Source organism: Berghia stephanieae, chromosome 9, assembly GCF_034508935.2.
Source record: "Berghia stephanieae isolate SIO BIC M18660-M18661 chromosome 9, UCSD_Bste_1.3, whole genome shotgun sequence".
Taxonomy (NCBI): Eukaryota; Metazoa; Mollusca; class Gastropoda; order Nudibranchia; family Aeolidiidae; genus Berghia; species Berghia stephanieae.
In genome coordinates this window covers 21,245,701-21,258,200 of record NC_088368.1, presented here as the reverse complement: position 1 = coordinate 21,258,200, position 12,500 = coordinate 21,245,701, and the positions used below count along the sequence as shown (strand labels likewise).

Genomic DNA, 12,500 nt, shown 5'->3' with positions numbered 1-12,500 from the left:
TTTTTTATTATTATTATGTGTGTGTGTGTATGTGTGTGTGTGTGTGTTTGCGCTGTTCAATGAGACAGTTAATTTGAGCTCTGCTTGAGAACAAGTGTAAAAAACAGACCCCCCCCCCCCCCCCCCCCCCCCAAAAAAAAAAAAAAAAAAAAAAAAAAAAAAAAAAAAACAAACCCAAAAAACCCCAAAGACAACAACAGCGATCACTCCAAATAACATCCGGGTAGCAAACGGAAACGGACGTTGGAGCCGAGCTGACAAAGTCAGGTGTCACAATATGAATCCCTTCAAACGGTCAAGTACCGTACAAGTACTCTTCACTAATAATCCTTTTCTTGTCTTCTCTTGTTCATAACAACGCTTCAGCGACAGATTTCCTAGAAAAAAAAAAATAGATATAGATATTATATTATCTTTATTCTTTCGTATCTCTGAATTTTGTTAGGAATGACCCAGGAAGTCGACATGTTATTCAAATCGAGTTGACCTGTGTGGGATTTATGCTTGTTATTTTTTCAATAAAGGTTTTTTTCACGTGAGGGTATTCTATTTGACACGGTCTAAAAGTCACAAGTCAATCAGAAACCAAAGGACAGTCAGTTCTACCTACTATGAAATCACACGTACATGAAATCACACGTTTCAAAAATGTAGTCCAGAGAAACTCGTCCTTCAAATATCGACCGACTTAAATGACCCTCATAATATTGTCAAAACTCTCAAATTTGGGACTTTAGTGAAGACCAAGGTTTGAGAGTTTTTAACAATATGAGAGTCATTTTAATCGGTCGATATTTTAAGGACCCGTTTTCATACCCAAATTTTCAATGCTCGGTTTTCAGAATTAAGACGAGGCAGGTTGGCAGTGGTGAATATTGTTAGTTTTGTTGGGTTTTTATTTATTTATTTTTTAATTTTTTTATAACTGCATAGTGCAATTTGAACACTTGGATAGTTGACTTGAAATTGAAATTTCATTGTCAAGAACAGTATAAAAACTGCTTTTTAAATATTTAATTTTGCATATTTAAAGCCATCATCGTCTTGTAGACTGGACGAGAAGATGTTTTCTTATAAAAGCATGGCATTATATAGATTACTTGGAAACTGCGAGCTGTTTTCGTTGAGACTACGAAGGCTAACACCAATTTGAAGACGAACGCCAGTGGGGTCAAAATTCTTGGTTGTTTTCGTAGCTCTTTACATACAGTACATATACTGGATCTATACGTGGGGAAGGAGTGGGAGGAAGAGAGAAAAAAACATAAGAGAACCCTTGACTCACGGGAAAACGTGAAAAAGAAGCCTTGGCCTGAACACGAAGACAAAACCCCAACTCGTCCAAGTGGACATTTGTTTTGGGGAAAGCTTAGCTTCCCAGATACAATTGAAGACTGGTTTTACAAAAATCCCTAACTCCGTTTTTTTCCCATTTTGATATATTGAGGATTATTTCCCCTAAAATTTCTCATTCGGTCTGTTATTTTATCATATTATTTAAATTTCAAATTCACACAAATCTAGGGAAATTCTTGTGCCAAATGATGTTTAAAATAAAGTTTACGTTTCAATTTCTATCTCATGGAGGAAAAATCTCAAAAAGTAGAAAAATTGACTTAACGAGTTTTGGAAAACCAGCCTTCAATTGGAATGTATGTTAGGGTGACGCCTAGCTCGCTTCATTGGCGAGAGGATCTTATTCTTATCTCCTGCTCTGACTGTCGTTTCGGCGTCAAACGGCATTGTTCTAGTTTGGCCATCCATCGATGACAGGAAAGAAGATCAACATTGATGTAAAAGATTTCGGTCTTATACACACTGCTAACTAACTAACTACTAAAACGGTTACACCCAAATCTCTTCTTCAGAATAGACTTTATTTTGTATGACTTTTGTTGTTGCTGTGCAAAATTATTTATTTTTGGTTATTATATTTAATGCATTTCTTTGATAAAACTATTTTTTTTTTTTTTTGAAATTTCATTTTTGACAAAAATCATTTATTGTATCTATTTGTATTCCATGCGTTCTTGTGGTATGACACTCGCTTTCGGATTGGAAGATCCTGGGTTCGAGCCTCGCTCGGCGCATAGTTGAGTCCTTGGAAAAGACTCTTTACTCACATTCTCTCACTGAACTCAGGGGTAAAATGAGGACATGGCAGTTAACAGCGTTGTCTCTATGGGAAAAAGAAAAATGGTAATTTCGTCTAACATGCGTCATGTTTCGTTCTACATGTTACGTGTTGATGTTAGTCAGGGAACACTTGTAAAGCGCTTTGAGCACGTTTAGTGGGTATATCGCCCTACATAAAAGCTCATTTTTTTTATTTTTTTTTTAAAATATAGATATCTAGATCAATTTGTTATTGAATGCACACATTTGTCTTTTTTCCAAGTAAAATACTTAGCTAGTCGTGGAATTCCCTCTCAGACAGTTTACTCCTCAATTGGATTCAATAGTCTGATGTCACGTCGCCCAGCAACGGCGGCATCGTGGTTCTAAACAAAGAAAATCGTACTTTTTATTCTTCATGCTGACTAGAACTTTTCACATGTCTTGTGATCAGAATGTGTAAAAGTCAAAACATGATCAGATTTATATTTTTTCCCCCCTCTGGATACGCTTTTATGCTCGTCGGAGAAATATTTCATAAGGGCGTCCGCCATTGTTCCGATAGTTAAGAGCCAGTTACTAAGTTACCATGCGTCATTACGAGGGAAGTGACGTTACGACTGTTGAAGCGTATTAGAAAACACTTCTGTCACAGGGGAGTCCATTATACAGTAATTATTTTGATACAGAGCCGCAACCTAATTAACCAGTAGATTTTTGACCAATCAAAACATGGAATTTGTGACACACCCTCACACGTGCTCGGACAAACATAGTTGCTTGTTTATAAACGGTAACGTGAATGAAATCGACCAATCACTGATCATTGTTATTGTCTTTATACCACCAAATGGGTGACTAGTTATCGCACGATTTTCTCGATCAGATAATAAACGTTTAAATTTACACATAGTTTTCTGTGTTGGTTCTATAGATAGTATGCGCTTGGCTAAGAGGCTCATAACATTGCCATCCGGAAGTATAACGGACCAACACACAAAACTGTGTGTATCCATGGACGTTTATAGTCGGGGTAATACAGTTCAGTGATCATTACTCATAAACGCGGATGGCAAAAAAAAAAAAACTATAAAAAGACCTGAGTGACGTCATCTTCGAACTATCTATTGATAAAGCGGTTGAACAGTGGATATTTTACTTAAACACATACCATCGACAGTAAAATCTGTGTAGTTTGTTGTGTCTACCAATCATTGCCATTGTTTACATTATGACGATTGTCCGAGAGGCGTGGTTATCTACGTGTCTATTCCATCCAACACCACATCAAAATCGCATCGTCTATCTTCAGTATCCAGCTTTAATAACAGTACGGATTGGATTGGAAAATTGGAATAGGGTCCTCGTTCGTCGAGAAATTTCAAACCGGAGACTTCTTAATTCTTAGAAGTCAGTATTTCTTCCTTGTTTGTTTCGACGTTTGATTGAATTGAAAGAGAATAGGAGAATATACAGTGTTAATTTCTTCCACACATTTCTCCTCCTCCCCTCCCTCATATCCTCTTATTTCTTATCTCCATCTCTCTCTCCCTTTGCTTTGCTTTGCGCCTCCCCACCCCCTCCCTTCCCCTCCACTCCGTCCATAATTTATTAAGGTATCAATACCCAAGAAAGCCCATTTTGATTTCCACTGGCTCGTTTAATATTACCAATTCGGACATTTTACTGACGGGGAACAAATGAGGCAGTCGTGTGTTGTGTTTGGTGATGCGTGTTCTGTTTTGCAACCACCACCACCACCACCACCACCACCACCACCACACCACCACCACCACCACCACCATCATCATCATCATCATCATCATCATCATCATCATCATCATCATCATCATCATCATCATCATCATCATCAAAATCATCAACACCACCACCACCATCGTCATCATCATCAAAATCATCATCAACACCACCACCACCACCGTCATCATCATCATCATCATCATCATCATCATCATCATCATCATCATCATCATCATCATCATCATCATCATCATCATCATCATCATCATGATATCATATTTAATTATAGCGGTGCTTTTTTGGTTGCTGTTGTTGCGGTTGTTGTTGTTGTTGTTGTTGTTGTTGTTGTTGTTGTTGTGGTTGTGGTTGTGGTTGTAATATCATGACTGACTGGTGATCGATCCCAAACAATTAATCAATAATATTGTTTAGATCTGATGTCTCCAGATCTGTTTGATGTTTGTCCTTCCTGCCCTTCCCTTATTCTTTCCTTCCTTTGTTGATCGATGTCCGCCTCTTCTCCCCTCATTCCTTCCTTTCTTGATCGCCTTCCCTCATTCCTTCCTTCCTTGATCGATGCCCGCCTCTTCTTCCCTCATTCCTTCCTTCCTTGATCGATGCCCGCCTCTTCTTCCCTCATTCCTTCCTTTCTTGATCGCCTTCTCTCATTCCCTCCTTTCTTTATCGCCTTCCCTCATTCCCTCCTTTCTTGATCGCCTTCCCTCATTCCTTCCTTTCTTGATCGCCTTCCCTCATTCCCTCCTTTCTTGATCGCCTTCCCTCATTCCCTCCTTTCTTGATCGCCTTCCCTCATTCCCTCCTTTCTTGATCGCCTTCCCTCATTCCTTCCTTTGTTGATCGATGTCCGCCTCTTCTTCCCTCATTCCTTCCTTCCTTGATCGATGTCCGCCTCTTCTTCCCTCATTCCTTCCTTCCTTGATCGATGCCCGCCTCTTCTTCCCTCATTCCTTCCTTTCTTGATCGCCTTCCCTCATTCCCTCCTTTTTTGATCGCCTTCCCTCATTCCTTCCTTTCTTGATCGCCTTCCCTCATTCCCTCCTTCCTTGATCGATGCCCGCCTCTTCTTTCCTCATTCCTTCCTTTCTTGATCGCCTTCCCTCATTCCCTCCTTTCTTGATCGCCTTCCCTCATTCCTTCCTTTCTTGATCGCCTTCCCTCATTCCTTCCTTTCTTGATCGCCTTCCCTCATTCCTTCCTTTCTTGATCGCCTTCCCTCATTCCCTCCTTTCTTGATCGCCTTCCCTCATTCCTTCCTTTCTTGATCGCCTTCCCTCATTCCTTCCTTTCTTGATCGCCTTCCCTCATTCCTTCCTTTCTTTATCGGCTTCCCTCATTCCTTCCTTTCTTGATCGCCTTCCCTCATTCCTTCCTTTCTTGATCGATGTCCGCCTCTTCTTCCCGCATTCCATCCTTCATTTTCTCCTTTCCTACCTTCTTTCTGCTCCTTCTCTTTTCTCTCTCCCACCCCCTCCTCTTCCTCTCTTACCTCCCCACCCCTCCTCCTCCTCCTCCTCTCTTTTCTTCTCCCTTGCCTTCTCTCTTTTCTCCTCCTCCACCTCCTCTTCCTCTCTTACCTCCTCCTCCTCTCTTTTCTTCTCCCTTGCCTTCTCTCTTTTCTCCTCCTCCTCCTCCTCCTCCTGCTCCTCCTCCTCCTCCTCCTCTTTACTCCTCACATCTTAGTAAGATGACTGCGGTGGCTGAAATTGCTTGTCTGAAAGATATCAATTTAAGCTAGCCATTCCATGCTATAAATGCTATCAACCATATTATATGGGGCATCGTGGCTCAGCGGTACGGTCTTTGCTTGGTACCCGAAAGGTACCGATTTTGATCACCAGCCATCGTGCTGTGTGGCCTTGAGCAAGTCACCTCGTCCCAGCTCAAACGCGGCGCTGCACTGCGGCTGATACCCGCGATATTCCAGTCTTCCCGTGGAATAGACCCTAGAGACATATTTCCCCTGTGGGATGAATAAAGGGAATTTTATTATTATTTTAATTATTATTCAGTGCTGATGGTTTTCCTCGGATCCACGGAAATCCGCGATTTTGTACTCAGAGAGGAATTTCCTCCTTTGAAAAAAATGAATTTCTCACAAGCAAAATGTACAGGTAGTGATAGACTAAATGTGCAGTGGAACAAATAGGTGCAATTTCCTACTCTCCAGAATTTAGCTAGAGTATCAATGATAATGTATAATCTCAAATGCTCTAAAAGTGGAAATTCATGCAGTAAAAATGGGGCTTAAAGGCAACTGGTCAAAATTTTCCTCCTTTTTCACTTTTTGTCACCATCAGCACTGATTATTATTATTTATTTTTTTTTTAAATTATTTTCTATTTATTTTATTTTTTTCTTCCTCAGAAAACCAAGAAGTGACAGATGACCATGCCTCCTCCGTCCCTGTTCCTTCAAACCATTTCGTCAACAACGCCTTGCCAGCATCATCATCGTCATCATCTTCAACAACGTCATTATCGGTGGGTGCCGCAAGGAGCCATCGCCGGGAACGCGCCATCACCACCACAAGCAGTAACGCATTAGTTCACAGCGGAAACAACAACTACCTCCACCACCACCATCATCAACATCATCAACATCAACATCAACATCCTCCTCCACCTCCTCTTCCTCCCCATGGCTCAGGCAGTCGCTATCGGGATGACAGTCCCAAACGAGTCGACTTCTCCAGGACTAACCTGCTACGAGAGGTAGGCTGCTCTATAGATAGTTCGAAGATGACTTCACTCTGGTCTTTGTTATTGTTTTTTGCCATCCGCGTTTATGAGTAATGCTCACTGAACGGTATTAACCCGACTATAAACGTTCATGGATACACATAGTTTTGTGTGTTGGTCCGTTATACTTCCGGATGGCAATGTTATGAGCTTCTTAGCCAAGCACATACTATCTATAATGTTTAGTTTCACAAATGTCGGAAGAAATTGTATTGTCGCCTAACAGGCATCATGTCTCGTTCTACATGTTGCGTGTTGCTGGGATATTCTCTCACCGTACTCGGGTGTAAAATGAGTTAATAGCGCTGTCTCTGTCCGGAAATGAAATTGTAATATCGCCTAAAAGGCGTGATGTCCCGTCCAACATGTTAACTATTGCTGTTGGTCAGAGACACTTAGTAAAGCGATTTGAACTTGTTTAGTGGATATTGCGCTATATAAACTTACTTACTTACTTAGGCCGCCCCTTGGGGCGCCCAACATGAGCCACAAGTCTTCGCCATTCTGTCCTGTCCTCCATAAGCGTACGCAGCTCCCGGGTGTTGTCCATTCCCGTGTCATCTAGCAGACGGTCAATGTAAGTTTAATTCTGCCTGCCTCTGCTTCTGGTTCGCTCAGGTGGTTCCCATAGCACGCTATATAAAAGATCAATTTTTATTAACTTAACTTTGCACGGTCGGCTTGCGGGACTGGAACCAGGAACCTATAGGTCCAAAAGCAAGTGTCACACCACGAGATAACTAAGTCGCATATGGCATGAATTACAATGCAAATCCTGTCCTGTCTTCTTGAACATTTCGAAAATTCCTAGTTCTCAGGACAAAAAACAAAACAAACAAACCAACAAACAAACCACAAAAAAAGAAAAAGAAAGGAAATAAAGAAAGAAAGAAAGACTGAAAGAAAGAGAGAGAGAGAGAGAGAGAGAGAGAGAGAGAGAGAGAGAGAGAGAGAGAGAAAGAGAGAGAGAGGAGGAGAGAGAGAGAGAGAGAGAGAGAGAGAGAGAGAGAGAGAAGGAAAGAGAAAGAAAGAAAGAGAAAAACAAGCGGTCACCGGAGGTATATTATAATATTTATAAATTGATAATTCGCCCTCAATCAGATTTAAACACCGTCTCAAAGTTGTGAGTATGTCATGGACGAGACTTTCCTTTTCCACAAGTCTGCATGATTTAAAGATTAGTGTGCATGCCTGTCACGTGATTTCATTTGGAGCCAAAGAGTTGTAACTCATTCTAGAAATAATTCGTAAAATGTATCATAGAAGACGGATCTGCATAACGTTATGTTTGAATGTAAGACATGAATGTGTTAAAAGCTCAAATTTGCAATTTTGGGGGCAGAGAGGAGATAAAAACGGGAATAGGTGAAACAGAAAAACAAACCAAAACAAAACAATTCAGCAAACATTAAAAAAAAAAAAAATTCAGGCCATCTAGGAACTCCATCATAATATATGCAGTCATTTTGATTAGCCCCCCCCCCCCCCCCCCCATCTCACTTTTTTTATGGGGAGGGCGCGGGGGGGGGGGGGGGGAGGTCTAGAGATGTCTTTTTTCTTTTTTGGGGGGGGGGGAGGGGGGGGGTTGATGAATAAAGTATACATTTTTATTATTATTATTATTATTATTATTATTATTATTATTATTATTATTATTATTATTATTATTATTATTATTATTATTATTATTATTACTATCATCAATACAAGATGTGTGTGTTAAGTAAGACCACCTTTTAATCAGCTAGTAGAGCTCGTGGTACATAGTGTACATACTAAATAATGCGATAACATTATAGTACATATTATTATAGAAGCCTATAGGTGTTTTTCTTGTCCGAAACGGTATGGACCATAAGATTGTATGTGTATTAGATATAGAATTATTAGAGAAGTCTTGTAGCCGTTCAGCTCAGAGCCATGCTAGCCTAATCTGCCTTACTCTGGAAAAACACATATTTAGAAATTTGGCCAGAAAACTCGTCCTTCAAATATCCATTGATTTAAATGACTCTCGTCTTAGCAAAAACTTTCAAACCTGGGACTTTGCGGAAGTCCCAGGTTTGAAAGTTTTTGCCAAGACGAGAGTCATTTAAATCAATGGATATTTGAAGGACGAGTTTTCTGGCCAAATTTCTAAATATGTGTTTTTCCAGAGCACGGCAGTAATCACCAGGAGCTTGGCTTGTGGTCAAAGGCAGAGAGATCGCCGAACAGACCAGTGGTTAAGTCACTCACCCCCAGCTTTGGGCCAAAAGGTCGTTGGTTCTAATCCGGGTTGAGGAAACTCTTAGATTTTTATTTTTGTTCTTCTTATTTTGTTGTTATTGTTGTTGTAATATCGCCTAACAGGCGTCTTCTCCTAGATGACGTTAGCTATGAAACCCTTGCAAAGCGCTTTGACTACGTTTAGTGGATATTGTGCTATACAAATGCTCTAGGTTGTCTTCTTCTTCTCCTTTTTTTTTTTTGTAGTGTTGTTGTTTTTGTAGTTGTTTTTGTTGTTGTTGTTGTTATTGTTGTTCAATTTTTAAAACCTTTTCAAATGATAGGGTCCCATTTATATTGATTGCTTTAGGTATCATGCTACAAAGTTTTTTTTAGCAGTCAAAGAGTTTTAATCAGCCAAATTAAACTATTAAAAAAAAAATGAATATAGAGAATTTATAAAGAAATACGGTGAAATCCGTCCACCGTAATAAAAAGGGAAATAATTTGTCGTTTGGGTACATCTTGTAAAATATCCCACGCGCTAGTCGCATTGTTACGTCGCAAAGTCTGCAATTGGGGCCGAGAGAGAAAGAGAAAGAGAGAGATAGAGAGAGAGAGAGAAAGAGAGAGATATAGAGAGAGATAGATATAGAGAGATAGATAGATAGATAGAGAGAGAGAGAGAGAGAGAGAGTGTGTGTGTGTGTGTGTGTGTTATTAGCCTTGTACATGCATTCAAGCTATAAAGTATGTCTTTAAACGTCACACAACCCCAATGATAAGGCAATAAGAGTAGACATTTATTTCAACACCGATTGTTCTCACAAGCTATCGGTGACCTGTGACCTGTGACCTAGTGGCTAGCTGGCTGTCACTCATTATTGACCAGTCGGTCTTAATGCTGTTGATTGAAAGAGTGCCTGCAACCTATCGGTGACGATTTTGAATTCCTTTCAAATACGATTTTCTCCAATTATTTATCTAGTTGTGACTGTCGTAGTCCTCCAAATACCCGCAAGGTCTCGGGTTTGGAAGTTTTTCACAAGAAGAGGATCATTTTAATCGGTCGACTGTTGAAGGACGATTTTTCAGGCCAAAATTTTTAGAATTGTTTTTTTTTTTTTTTTTTTTTTTTAAAGAGTAACTCAGCATAGTTGGTATTAAAAAAATATATTAAAAAAAAATAATTAAAAAATGAGCTTTTATCTAGCGCAATATCCACTAAACGTGCTCAAAGCGCTTTACAAGGGGTCCCCTGCCAACAGCAACACTTAACATTTAGGACGGGACATGACGCCTTAGGCATGTTAGGCGATATTATATTTTTTTTTCGGACAGAGACAACGCTGTTAACGGCCAGGTACTCATTTTACACCTGAGTGCGGTGAGAGAATGTGAGTAAAGAGACTTTTCCAAGGACTCAACTATGTGCCGAGCGAGGCTCGAACCCAGAAACTTCCGATCCGAAAGCGAGTGTCATACCACAAGACCACATAGTATAAGTCCTGCATTGGTATGTCGTCCACCATTCACGACGAGAGAGTGACGCAAAAGCCTTGAGTTATTGGACGATAAGGTGGCAGTGAGTGGGAAATTAATGATAGATTTATTGCTGGGTTGATAACACCTATAGGGAATGAGATTAGCGGAAGAGTAGCGTCCCTTGATTGGGCGTCACCCATAGTCTGTGACGTCACCGGCGAAAAAGTTATTAGAGAGAGAACGTCATATTGGTTGTGCGCATGCGTCTCTCGTCCTCCTAGGACGAGAGACGCATGCGCACAACCAACATGACGTTCTCTCTCATAACTTTTCCGCCGGTGACGTCACAGACTATGGGTGACGTCCAATCAAGGGGCGCTACTCCTCCGCTAATCTCATTCCCTTTAGCCATACCATGAAGTGTCCTCGTGGCGTAGCTAGAGGTCAATAAAAAAAAAATTGGCAACATTTGGTCCTGTCAGTTGATTGGGTGGAAAGTTGATTATCTACATGGTCGTGATAATTGTGGTGGTTATGGCATGGTGGTCTCACCTACAAAGGTGTAAAGTCAGATTAACTATTTCTGTTTCTTCTGCCACTTTCTCTCATTCCCAGAGAAATAGAAAGAGATTGAGTGATAGAAAATGAGAGAGAGAGAGAGACAGAGAGAGAGAGAGGGAGAGAGAGAGAGAGAGAGAGAGAGAGAGAGAGAGAGAGAGAGAGAGAGAGAGAGAGAGAGAGAGAGAGAAACGTCCGAATTTGGAGGAAAGGAAAGAAATCAGGGGTGGGGGATGAGGTGGAAATGGAACCTTTTTTTTTCTTTCTTCTTCTTCAGATAGTTTGAAATGTTCACTTGCTTTGCACTTTTGTCATCCTATTCAGGTAAACTGGGACGGGACGTATCAAGACAGCTTGGCTTGCCCTCCAGACTTGGCCAGTAGCGACAGCGCTAGCAGCGTAGACAACTTTTCCAGGGGAGGTCGACCAGGCCCTCATCCAGCCGCCGCTGCAACGACAGCGTCTTTATCCGACAACACTCTTACCAGCAGTCGAGACATTCGGGAGACCGATATCCACTTCCTCAACTTCTCCAGACAGCCGAGCGGGAGAAGAAGCAACAAGGATCTAACAGGGTCAGCCTCTTCCTCTACGGCAGGCGGGGGTTTGCACAAGAAGAGTAAAGATATCACCAACTCTCACCACTATCCATCTCACCACCATCATCCTCATCAGAGGCAGCAGTCTGTAGATAACTTAACGTCACCTTTCGCTCCTCCGCCATCCCTCGCTGGCGATTCCCCTCTCAACTACGGTCTCCGCTTACCCGTGTCGGGGTCTTCCTCCTCATCGTCTGTAGCCATCTCGTCATCCGGGGAAGATTCATCACCCGGTATCAACAATCTTCTTTATCCTGCAGCCTCCTCATCGTCATCTTCCTCTAACGCTAAATCTGTACCCTCTCATTACCATCATCATCTCAACCATCATCATCTTCAAGAACAGCAGCATTTAAAGCAGCAACCACATCGAAGCAATAGCGACCATAGTCATCATCAAAATCATCGTCATCAAACCTCTTCATCTCCCCCCGACGACCTCCATCGAAATAATAGATATCTTGAATCGAACAGTCGAGGATTTATATCAACAGGAAAAGCTTCATCCTCGTCATCGACAACATTGACAACATCTACGACCAATTTCGCTTTGACCAGACCTTCAGCTTCAGCTACGTCCTCTTCAAATGTAGCACCAACGACATCCGGAGCACAACGTGGAGTCCCTTTCGTCAACGACGACGCACCTTCGTCATCCATCACCTCTCACAACGACCACGGCCGTCCTCACCAGCACCACCAACGCCAAGCCGGTGGTGGGCCTCCCAAATTGACCAAAGTGGAAATTAACACGGTGGCATCCGGCAGCCATTCTGCCGCCCTCTCCTCGAAATCTTCAGCGGCAGCAGCGGCGCTCGCCCCTGCGGGTTCTTCTTCCTCCTCTTCCGCACATGGCGATTTTGGGCGGCACGCACCGGCTTCGGCATCCGGTGCTATTTCGTCCAGCGCCGCCGCTTCCTCGGCCGCAGAACAGCGGCGGAAACCTAAGGATTTCTTGCACGTTCGGAAAGAGGTGGAGGAAAAATGGGCATCTGCCTCACGGAGTAAATCGGGT

At 41.8% G+C, this 12,500-nt stretch overlaps 1 protein-coding gene across 2 annotated transcripts in view; it reads left to right on the top strand.

Annotated features, from left to right (window-relative positions):
- The window catches only part of LOC144979844 (centrosome-associated protein 350-like), a 191,859-nt gene that overhangs the window by 95,500 nt on the left and 83,859 nt on the right, over nucleotides 1-12,500 (top strand). For both annotated transcript variants that reach the window (XM_078927049.1, XM_078927050.1), the window contains exons 6-7: nucleotides 6,262-6,608; nucleotides 11,211-12,500. The exon at nucleotides 11,211-12,500 is cut by the window's right edge and continues 376 nt beyond it. In XM_078927049.1, coding sequence (XP_078783175.1) covers nucleotides 6,262-6,608; nucleotides 11,211-12,500 — 1,637 coding nt within the window. The remainder of the gene's footprint in view (nucleotides 1-6,261; nucleotides 6,609-11,210) is intronic.